Source organism: Sinocyclocheilus anshuiensis, unplaced genomic scaffold (assembly GCF_001515605.1).
Source record: "Sinocyclocheilus anshuiensis isolate Anshui unplaced genomic scaffold, SAMN03320099.WGS_v1.1 scaffold1097, whole genome shotgun sequence".
Lineage (NCBI taxonomy): Eukaryota > Metazoa > Chordata > Actinopteri > Cypriniformes > Cyprinidae > Sinocyclocheilus > Sinocyclocheilus anshuiensis.
This window is the reverse complement of record NW_015555843.1, coordinates 220336-232835: the sequence shown is the minus strand read 5'-3', so window position 1 is coordinate 232835 and position 12500 is coordinate 220336. Positions and strand designations below refer to the sequence as shown.

Here is a 12500-nt window from a genome sequence, read left to right as displayed (position 1 = left end):
GACCATGTCATCACCCAGGGAAAACAAGCAACGAGATATTTTGCGTACTATACTTTTATACTTACATATTTTTGAGTAACAATTACTTTAAAAAAAGAACGCTAGCGTTTATAATATGGTGCCATTGTCTCTTACAGTATTATAGTGGACGCGGACACCCCCCTCTGCACTCAAATTGGTATGAGCCGTATCGCACGCTGACTGGAAACATGTGGCTGTTTTTGCCGGCTTGTCATGTAGAGAAATATATCAGTTTTTGGTTAATAAATCAGTGATACAGCATGTAAAACGACTGATAAGCAAGAATATACAGTTGTAACCTCGACAGACAGGAACTTAAAGGTCTTTTACGGGGTCTCTGGACAGACAGCTGAAGCCTGCGCTTGGTTATCTTCCAACAGTTCGAGGTACTTCTTCTTTTTAATCTTAATAATTAACCAGTCGACATCTGCACAGATCGGTACAGTTATTCAACAGATTTTAGGGAATTCCAGATTTGCTTGTCATGTAGAAGATTGCCACGTTGCAAGGTGGATGCAACGGTGCTGATTGCATGACAGTGATTAGAAGAGCGTAACTTCATTTGACTCTCAAGGATCATGTTCATTTAGAGGATCTGATCTGTTTTAGATGGTTCTGGGGCCTGGGCGTTCAAAAGGGTACCGATTGTGTCAGTATGCATCGTGGGATTGTTAGAGGCGCAGCTTGCTTCGTGAGCTCTCAGCGGCGCTGCTGTGCCGCTTTTAACCATAGACTGTATTTTAACATGAGAATTCTGAATGTTGTTCCTAGACCAGTGATGCCAAATTTATCACCTGGGAACCCACAACACTGAATGTTATGTAACACAGGTGTTTTCACACGTTGTGATACCAAATCTCTTCCTTAAAAATATCTCTTCCTTAAAAATAAGACAGCTGTCGATTTTTGTGTGGCATTACAAATACATGTTGTCTCCCAAATGAAATAATTGACGTTTATATTGTCAATGTACTAGGGCTGTAAGAATTACAGAACCTCAGACACTTTGATCTTCTGAGACAGGTCAGAACCTCTGGCTAAGGATCAGACTGGCGAGTTTGTGATCGTGGGGCCCATGCATAGCGGCCGCCGTGAGGCACCCTGAGCGACATAGATTCCTAATGAACGAGTAAATATAAAGTAAAGAGTTAACTAGAATAATCAAATGTCAGAATAATTAGAGACCGACAAACAACCAATTTGCCTTTCAACCTAAATTCGAGGTCATACTAAAATGGAGTCAGATTAGATAATAAAATGGAGTCAGATTTGAGTTAAACCTAAATTGAATAACTCTGCGCGGTGAAAAGACCGAACACGCAAGAAACCTTCATCCACCACTGGATACCTTCCTTGGGCCAAGTGCGTGGACCTTACAGGGCCAATTCAAATTATTATTAAAAAATGTAATCATTATTAATAAATGTAATACTGAAATGTACACTCCTGGGCTCGAAAAAATGAGCCAAGCCAAAATGGCTAAATATTTAGTTAGTTGGAGTTTAATGTGAGACCAAATATTCTTTATAGGGTTCAGATCTGGATTGTGATCTGGTCAAAACATGAACCTGATGGACTCAAGCCTCTTCTTGGTTGTCTTTGCAGTGTGGGAAGGAGCATTTTCTTGTTCCTCTTTAGATAACTTTTCATTTGGGAACAAGCTATTCTGCAATATTTGCAGAATAGCTTTAATTGACTTTAATTGACAGAATAGATTTAATTTACTTTAATTGACTCCAAAGCATTAATTGACTTTTCATAGTGAAGCAGCTCACCAGTACCAGCAGCTGAAAGGGCTCCACACATAATCAGACATCTTCCTCAATGCTTCACTGTGGTAGAGATGCATTCAGTTTTGTATCTCTCACCAAATCTTCAAAGACACCGCTCTGGTGCATCACCGTGCAACTCCTTTTCTATCACAATTAATCACTCTACACAACTCTGCTGAACCACTCTAAATAAAACTTCCCATACTCTGCCAAAAACTTCATTCTGCCTTTGATGTATTTTCTGAGACAGCAATGGGTTTTTAAGGAGTGCATTTACTCAATTCTTACTAATTTCTTTACCTGTAATTTGTGGTAAAGACCATTAAAAGCGTAGTGTTTAGCCATTTTGGGCTTGGACCTTTTTTTGCCCTGGACTGTATGTGAAGATAAGAATATTTATTTTGTATTAAATTGGCAACATGTCTTTTATTCTTCACACTAGGGCTGTGCAATATATCGAAATATCGCAAATGTACATATACTCACTGCTCTTACCTAAATAACTTTTGTAGCTTAAATAGGAATCAGTGCATATTGAATTCAAAGAGTAAATACTAAGCAGTTTTTTATTTTTCCTTTTTATTATTCAGTTCCTAAACTCATGTTAAAATGATTACACTAATGTTAAAATTACATTTTTATGTAATGCTCGAGTAAAACACTACCGTTCACTTTCATAAGTTGTTGTAAGGGTTCTTTCTTATTAGAATCAGAATCAGAATGAGCTTTATTCACCACTTAAGTGTGCGAAAACACAAGGAATTTGTTGTGGTTTTACAGGAGCTCTTGATACATACATACATATAAATAACCATATATATATGACACAATATAGTTATAGAAGTTAACAGAACTGACTCAGCAACAGCTGAGTAAAACCGTTTCATCTGAGCATGTGGCACTTTAAGCATTATCGTATCGCATATCGAATATCGCATTATTTAATTAGTTATCGCATATCGCATTTTTCTTCAATATCGCACAGCCCTACTTCACACTAATAAAGTGAGATGTTCCGACCTCTAAAATAATGGTAGCACTTTACAATTAGGTCTGATTTGTTAACATTAGTTAATGCAATAAGTTAACATACTAACTATGAGCAATATATTTTTACAGCATTTTTAAACTGTTGTTATTTTTAAGAATAAGTTCGTCATTGTTTGTTCATGTTAGTTCACAGTGCATTGACCAATGTTAAAAGATACAAGTTTTGATTTAAAAAATATATTAGCAAATGTAGAAAATTAACATTAATAAATGCTGTAGAAGTATTCTTCATTGTTAGTTAATCTTAACTAATGTAGTTAACTAATGTTAAGAAATGAAACCTTAATGTAAAGTGTTACCAAAATGATAATAAAAAACAGATTTGGTGTTAATTTTTTTTGGTTTAAAACTAGGGCTGTCAATAGAATAAAATAACTGTTGTTAAAGGAGTAGTTCACCCCCCAAAAATGAAAATTTGCTCAAAATTTACCTCAGGCCATCCAAGATGTAGATAGGTTTGGAGAAATTTTGAACAGATTTGGAGAAATTTTGCATTACATCACTTGCTGACCAATGGATCCTCTGCAGTGAATGGGTGCCGGCAGAATGAGGGTCCAAACATCTGATAAAAACATTACAATAATCCACATGACTCCATCAATTAAAGTCTTGTGAAGCGAAAAGCTTCATGTTTTTAATAAACAAATCCATTATTAAGATGTTTTTAACTTCAAATCACTGCTTCCGGCTAAAATATGAGTCCTCTGTCCATAATATTGCTTTCTCAGTTTGCCATTGATGCCGTTCACCTTAGATGTAGCTCTGCCTAGGATTCACTCGGTGTTCTCTATTGTGTTTTTACATGCATGTAGAGATCATTCCCAGTGTTGTGTGAGCTGATTGGTCGTGACCATGAGGAGGTGTAAGAACTGTGGGGGGACGGACATTGATGTGGACCAGGCACGGGGCGATGCTGTGTGCATGGGCTGCGGCTCCGTGCTGGAGGACAACATCATCGTTTCCGAGGTAACCTTCGTGGAGAACAGTGGAGGAGGATTGTCCGCCGTCGGCCAATTTGTTGCTGGTGACTGTGAGTGATGGTTCATCTACTCCACACAAAGACAATTTTGCTCTGAATTTGTTTTAATATATAAATGAAGGAATAATTAGTTTGAGCTTTGAGAAACTGAATATGCTGTCTATGTACCTCAGAAGATCAGAATGAAACCAAAACAAACAAAAGCTATATTGTTTCCTCTCCTGTTATTTGTCTGTATGTCCATTTGTCTCATTCTCTCTCACATAGGGAATTACATAAGAATGAATTTGTGGAAATATTGTCTTAAGTGTTCAAACATAGGCATCCAGTAGATAGGGTTGTTAGTAACCTTGACTGGAAACTGTTCTTTTGAGTTGTAAATCACCTAAATGATCTGTTGTGTTCTCTCAGTCACCTATCAGCCTGTGTTTATATGCTATTAAAATCTGTTTCTGTTTTTATACAATGTTCAAGGAATTTCTTGGATGAAATATCTAGTTTTGAATAATCTAACTTTTATGAATTTTATAACCTTCACACAATTTTGAAAACTGTTTATAGAACAACCTAGTATGATAATTCAAATGGGGGCAAGTTGTTTAATCAAATTAATAATAGTCAAATTAATATTTAATATTAATATATTTAAATATACAGATGGTTCCTCCCCAGACTCATTTAAGTGGGAAAAGGGAGATTTTGTTTTGAACTGCAATACCATCTTCAAACAGCAGATGGCTGTCATGTTTTTTATTTAATAATATCTTGCAATGAAGACTGATAGTGGAATCTGCCTGTCAGAAGTAAGAAAGAGCTTTATTGCCAAGTATGTTTGCACATAAAATGAATTAGTTTTGGTGACAGAAGCTTCCAGTACACAGAGACAACAACAACAACCCACAGATAATAAAAAAATAAAGATATATGAATAAAATACACATGTATATACATAAATAAAAATAGACAAAACATTTATGTACAGGTGTGCTATAGATGGAATAGAATAAGATGTAGGGTGGTATCAAATAAATATAAGTGGACATTGAACATATTTTTATTGCACAATGGGGAGAGCTGTTCATAACTGTTCATAAGGTAGATTGCCTGGGGGGAGAAACTTTTCTTGTGCCTGGCTGTCCTGTTGTTTGGGGCTCTGTAGCACCGACCAGACTGCAAAAGTTCAAGAAGGACATGCCTTGGATGTGAGGTATCCAGAGTGATTTTCTGAGACCTTTTCCTCACTCTGGATGTATACAGTTCTTGACGGGTGGGCAAGGGAGCACCAATGATCCTTTCAGCAGTCCGAACCGTCCTCTGTATTCTTCTGATATCTGATTTTGTAGCTAAGCCAAACCAGACAGTTATTGAAGTGCAGGATGTGGTACAACTGTAGAGCTCCACACCGAGGCAGCCATCCGAGGCGACATCTTAGCTTGTTAAAAAAAAATGCTCATCTATATTTGGCTAGTATTAGATTTAAATATGTGTGTTGTTTTTACCTTTCTTGTAAGATAATTCATTAGAAGTATTGGGTAAGCTGAAGATTACTAGGCAAGGCAAGTTTATTTGCACAGTGGTAATACAAAGTGGTTCACAGAGGCATAATAAAACAAAAAATTATATAAATTGTAGATCATTTAATAACATAAATATTAAAAAGAAAGAAAAGTTTAATTAGTCTAACAAATGAAAAAAGAAACCGAAAGTATTGATATTGAAAAGACATACTGTAATGCTTGGTTATGAGATTAATGTTTTCCTGTCCTCATTACTAATATATTTTATTTTTTGCTTCGTTGTAGCATCTGGAAATGTGCCATCATTGGGAGGAAACTTCCACACTGGGGTTGGGAGGGAGTCCAGAGCTGCCACTCTGCAGAATGGTGAGCGTTCATATGCAGTATATGCTATTCATGAAGAATTCATATGCCCTTCATCTAACCAAGTTTTTTTTTTAATGTTTTTGCAAGTTTGATCACCAAAGCCACATTTATTTGATTAGACAAACTAATAACCATTTAAAATAACTGTTTTCCATTTCATATATTTTATTTATTTATATGATGACAAAGCTGGATTTTCAGCAGCCGTTACTCCAGAATTCAGTGTCAAATGATCCCTCAGAAATAATTCTAATATGCTGATTTAGTGCTTATTATTATCAATGTTAAAAAAAGCTGCTTAAAGTTTTGGATACATGATACATTTTTTTAAGATTCTTTAATTAATAGAAAGTTCAACAGTACAGTGTTTATTTAAAATAAAAAATAATTTGTAACATGATAAATTACTGTTACTTTTATGCATTTTAATCGGTCCATGCTGAATAAAAGTATTAAAGGGGTCATATGATGCGATTTCAATTTTTCCTAGAACAGTTCAACCCAAATATTCAGATGTGTGCTGTGCATTTTATGGAGGATGAGGACTGTTTCCTGAATCAGTAGCCTACACTGCATCTGTGGCACAAAGGCTGTTTCTATAAAGTTGGGCAGTTCCAACTTTGCAAGGACAGTCTGTCGCTTCTGACTCACAGCCTGTAAGTAAATTTTTTATATTTAAATAATTTGCCACTGATGATTCGTGAGTTTTGAGCAGGCTTGTTGTTTCTCCAATCACAAATTTTATGTTTATGCAGTGTGATATGCAACTCAACGCGTAAAAAGACAGTATAAGTCATTATAATCAGTAATTATGGCCCCACTTGATGCAACAAATGCCTAATTTGTAATGGGTTTTATTGGTTTTTTCTCGTCCTGCTGGGAGACGGCATCGCAGTATGTTAAGGGGCTTAACATTTCCGTCACACGCTTGAGGCATTCGTCCAATCACAACGTACTGAATAGCTGGCCAATCAGCGTATACCTCGCTTTTTTTAGAAGGATGAGCTTTGTAAAAATTGATGCATTTCAGAAAGGCGGGGCATAAAGGAGCAACAATAATGTACACTATATGGAAAATAATGTGTTTTTTGAAACTTAAACCGCATAAACACATTGCATTACACCAAATACACAAACTAATGTTCTTTTTTAGCAATGTCATATGACCCCCTTAATTTCTTTTTGAAAAAAAAAAAGTCATAGTGATCCCAAATTGCTTAATTGTTTTAACTTTTTCGATTTTATGTGAAATGCTTAAGGTACCTCTATACCCTTTATATGGCTTTCATTAATTTCTCATAGAGTTTGTAATCTAAATATTTGAATGCTTTGCCTTGATTCCTTCATACAGAGTTATAGATGTTAATTCTATCATACAAATTTCATGTTCTTTGCATTATATATGTATCATTGTAAAGTCTGTTTTGGATTTTTTTATTTAAAGGTATAAATTGTGTTTTGTAATATGTAGTTCCTAAGTTTGCCAAAGCATTTCAAAACTGATTTCCTGTGAATATGAGACAATACTATGTGTCACTGACAATTTAAAACTTGTACAGTATTGTGTGTTTAGATATGTTCGTATAATGTTCCGTTCCATTGAACAACATGATTGAGCAAGATTGTTAAGTATATGCGTCCTGTGTTTATAAGAAAGTGGGATTCTTTGGAAGCTGTGGGCTTGTGTAATGTGGTTTCAAGTTAAGTGTGTCAGGTTCGTTTCAGCCAGATGGTAATGGTTGTTTTGAAAGAGGCTTATTAAGCCTGAGAAGTCAGAAGATGTGGTGCGTTTATGTGCTTTTGTGTAGTAACCGATGAATCAGTTTGGTCAGACAAACCGTATGGTCTGTGTGTGCTGGGAGGGAAATGCAGAGGCCACTTTATTTGTGTGTGTGTGTGGGTATGTACACGTGTGATTAATGGCCTCATGTCTGCATAAAGATTTATACTATCTGTGTGTGGTGAGAGAACAAAAGATGCTCTGTGAGATCTTGAGTCTGTATAAACAGACCTGCTTTCAGCTTGAAGATGCTCTCCTCCCACTCTAAAGGGGTTCATATGTGTTCTCAAACAGCACGTCCACAGCAGGTGCTCATACAGAATGTAACTAAACCTTTACTTTGTAGTAACTTTGTAGAAACGCACATAATTGCTGTAAGTATTTTGACTATAGTTAAACTATCATTTTTTGGTGTTAACTTTAAAAATAGTAGAAGTACTACTTTATTACTTATAGTAGAGGCATTACTTATAGTCCACTGCAACTGGAATAGGAAAATTACACACTTTACTATATTTATACCAGACTTCACCTTATCTGCTTTCTAAAATTCGTGTTAAAATCTCATTTGTGAATGATGTATCCAAATGATCGACCTCTCTCTGGTGATGTATGGAGGACTTCTCCAGTAATTTAGTTTGCCTAAAGCAGGACTACAGGCAAAACCATTGTTTGTTTTTTATCTATTCATACACTGGTAAATTTTTTTGATTGATTGATCGATTTTAGTGTTTAGATGCATATTTAAGTGTTTATCACATTTTATCTAAAATTAATTTGTTTCTCCTGCACTGAGACGGAAATGTACTCTTCAGTAACACTTACCAGAATTTTTCCAGTTTTATTCATATTCCATATTCTGAAGGGTTTTACAGAGGGGTTTGTTCACGTATCATTTGCCTGATTTATACAGGATTTTCTTCCTAAAACATGGTGAAAATGTATTTCCCCACAATATAGTTTTTTTTTCTGCTAATCTGTTACTCTTGAATGTACGTTCAAATATGGAAGAAAAGATCTGTCACTACTTCCGTTCCATGTTTGCTTAGGAAAATGCTAAACCAAGAATAATCTATGAGGCAATAGTTTTGCTCCCTGTCTGGTTTAAAATAATTAATTCCAAAGTGCTTCAGTTGTTCTTGTTTGTTTAGATTTAAACAGAACATAGAGTTGGACTGGTAACCCAAAGATTGTTGGTTCAAACCCCAGAAGGGGCAAACCAGGACCTTTTACCATTGTGTGTTTGCGTGTTAACTTCAAAGGGACTAAACCTGCTGTAAATGTGCTGTAAAAAGCCTGACTGTGGTGTTTTGGTTGTTTTATTCAGCTAAGCGACAGATAAACCATCTTGGTCATCAGCTTCAAATGACTCGGCACTGTCTGGACACTGCCTTCAACTTTTACAAGATGGCCCTCTCCAAGCATCTGACCAGAGGGCGCAAATCATCCCATGTCATCGCCGCTTGCCTCTACCTCGTCTGCCGAACGGAGGGAACACCTCGTATCCTTTTGGCCATTTACAGAGAAAAGAAAGTGTCTGTTATTGAGGGTGAATGGTGATATATGAGATTACATATTTACATAATGTGATGCCTCAGAGTTTGTGTGAATCTGATTTTGCTCTGGGTCAGGGTGCAAGTTTATGATGGGAAGGTGTTTGCAACAGTCTAAAGCTGTTCCCAATCCCACCATAAGTTTACGTCACAGGCTACGTAAACAACTTTATTTTGACGTTTCCACAACCTGTTATCCTTCTGTCAGGCTTTGAGCATTTGGCCAGTGGGATTTAAGATGGCACTTCTATGTTTTGTCTGGTAGTTTCTAAGATATTATGGCTAAGTTCGCAATAACATACTAAAGTGGGCCATTTCAATTGGAATCAGTGAGGTTAGCAATTTTGTGAGGTGAAGTTTTTCACCAAACAGATTTTGCAGTGTGTTCAAGTTGGTCACACCACTTTTTGAATATTTTCTTTATTTTTATTGAAAAAAAATGCCTTTCTGATCTGATATGTGATGGGAAAAGGGAGAAGAAGGGGAGTAGAACGAGTTCAGCGAAAGGCGGATTCAAACTCGGGTCGATTGCGTCAGAAGTTCCTCTATATTCCTCTACACCACTGTTGTTTTTAAATATGTGTCTTTTGTATTTATGTGTATTGCAACTAGACTTTGGTGGATGCAGTTACTCTAAATAGCCTCTGCCAACAAGGTGGCTATGTGCACTTAGTGCAAATAGACACTCCATATTTGAAACTGTTTTTGTTGGCAATATAGAGCAAATCAGAAATACTGTTCTTTAATGTAAGTTACGTAATATTAACTTTTTGATTTTGAATTGCAAAAAATCTGTATCATATTTGCAATTGTGCTAATATTCAGGCAAACAGTACTCTTCTTCCTCGACTGATTTTGCTTAACCATACCAGATGTTATAAATATAGAAAACAAGAACTCATATAGACAATATAACTGTATACAAATATAACTTTTATTTGGATATAACTGTAATTTGATTACCACCCATTTAAAATGTAACTATAACGAAATAGTTACTCATATTTTGTACTTTAAATACATAACAACGTTACATGTATTTCGTTACTCCCTAACCCTGGTAGTATGCTAGCATTGTTCTGCATGGTTTGTACACTATAATCGTCATTAATCATCTTTTTTTAGTGGAGTTCACACCTACTAATTTACATAATTGTGATACTAACTTGAGAAGAGACTGCAAAATAGAATAAGGAGATAATGTGACACTGAAAGAAAGAAGACAAAGTGGTACAGAAGAAGAGAGGTTGAGCAAGAGGGGTCTTCTGTGGGAGCTGATAGTCAGTGGTGTTGTTAGTCAGTCGTCTTGATTTGGTCTCCTCACGTACGTCTGTCTACATTTCACACTGCACACAAACACTCACAGCGTCTGATGCTCAGTCATATAGCCTTGGTTCTCCCGTGTGTGAACACTCATGATTATTTTTGTAATAATCATCCTACACTCTCACACTGACTCACTGAGTCGGAGTCTAACACAGGTTGTTATCTTTAGTGTGTACGTGTATAAAACAATCAGCTTCCTGTTTAGCCTACACTGCAGAAAGACCTCATCTGGTGTCCGAGACGGCATCTCGCTTGTATTAGAGTTGGCTTTTTCAGGGTGTTTATGTGCGTTCAAAGTGAGGCAGCAAATAAGGCAGGGTGTGTCTCTCAGGAGACTGCATTAGGCCTGCATTACACACACACACACACACACACAAAAAAAAACAACTGGAACACCCTGCTTTAGTTTATTATAGTTTGATTTGTTTTTAATAATCTTGTTGGGGTCGAAAGCGAGGCCTAGCAGTTAGTTCACATCCTCCGGCATTTTGCCTTAAGCGTCGCAAGTTCAAATCCAAATAATGACATTTCCTGATCAATTTCTCCCCATTAAAACAAGCAAATAGATCTAAATAAATGTTTTATGGATTCATTTTACTTTTAATGTAAAGTCGGTATGAATTTGTTGTCTTTCTAATGGTAACCAACTCAAAACGCTTAGTCCACCAGCATGAGGTGCACTCGATAACGTTCACATGTTTACAGACGGATGGATGTTTAATTGTACCAGTTTATTCTGTTATATATACTCTACATGTGAAAATGCTTGATTACGAGGTGATTTTATTCAACTTTCATCTGCCTTCTACGTACAGTCTAAAAATGACACTCAAATATGTGTGCATTTGGATTTTCATGGATGATGCTTCTCACTTTCGCTTGTCCAAAAAATGCATAAATAGAGGCAACAGAATCTGACAGCATGTATCTTTTCCGTCTCTCTGAGATTACGTAATGTACGTGTTCAGTCAGATGTCTGGTAGGGTTACATAAGAACTCATGAGCGAACTTTCACTTTCTGCCCAGGAGGGTAAGGGGTGTGTGTGTGAGACAAGAGAGAGAGAGAGAAGTATTGTTGGTCTCAGTCTCCACTGGAAAAGGTAAATTTAGCCAAACATTTAGAATTATTTTCCAAATGTCAGCCTCTGAAATAGTTTCTTGCTCTCAGATTAGTTGTAAAACACCAATCCGGCTGAGTTTGTGGATTATTGTAGCTGTTTGCCCATTTTATTCTTGACTAATTTTTTATACTTGACTTATTTTTTATGTGATTTTAAATTATTTTACAGTATCTGTAATTCTATGTTGACACCTAAACATGGTAAATTCTGTAAAATGTTATCTGTAAAGTGATTAGAGAAAACATTAATGGCCTTTAGCTAATTTTGCCACATGTGAGATTTATCCCTGGAAAGGTCAAATCCTAAAAAAATAATCATTAATTTAACCGGGTCATCCATAATCCCGCAATTTAGGATTATCTCTTCTTGTTGCCATGGTGTCTGAAAATCCCACAATGATGTTTTTTAATGTTTTAATACACTTTGTCTTGATTGGACAGGTGTGCTGGTCTCCATGGAAACAGAGTACTTGGTTGCTGGGAGACGGGTAATTCCAGGGTTTATGGGGTGGTGGTTCAGTTGAGCTTTGCTCCAAGAGGGAAAGAGACCAAATCTGACCAAAATCCCTCTGTTTCTTGAGGTTTTTATGTAAGTGTATGTATGTATATATATATATAAACCTCTTCTTAGGTCATTATTACATAATGTCTAGAGTATTAGACTAAAGGTCATGGGTTTGATGCCCAGAAAATACATGCATTTGAAAATGTTATATCTTGAATGCACTGTAAGGAACTATGGATAAAATTAAGGCCCTGTCCACACGGAGACGCGTTTAGCTGTATACACATACATTTTGTATGGTATATATAGGCGTTTCGTCCACATGGATCCGGCGTTTTTGGGAGAGTGAAACGACATACCAGCTTCATCACTGTGTCTGTCACGCGATTCTGTTTCCCTTTCGGCTCTGTCTTTACATTTATTTTGAAAGCTGACGCTAGCGATAATGGTAAGGGGCCTTACATTTCCGACGAGTGCTTGCGGTGTTCGGCCAATCACAATGCACTGGGCC

The 12500-nt window shown here is 36.4% G+C and overlaps 1 protein-coding gene across 1 annotated transcript in view; it reads left to right on the top strand.

Moving 5' to 3' along the window:
* Positions 1 to 137: 137 nt before the first annotated feature.
* Positions 138 to 12500, top strand: part of LOC107675573 (transcription factor IIIB 90 kDa subunit-like) — a 47288-nt gene continuing 34925 nt past the window's right edge. The window contains exons 1-4 of the mRNA XM_016469982.1: positions 138 to 407; positions 3656 to 3873; positions 5625 to 5705; positions 8813 to 9018. Of these exons, the coding sequence (XP_016325468.1) occupies positions 3696 to 3873; positions 5625 to 5705; positions 8813 to 9018 (465 nt within the window). The 5' untranslated portion in view covers positions 138 to 407; positions 3656 to 3695. The remainder of the gene's footprint in view (positions 408 to 3655; positions 3874 to 5624; positions 5706 to 8812; positions 9019 to 12500) is intronic.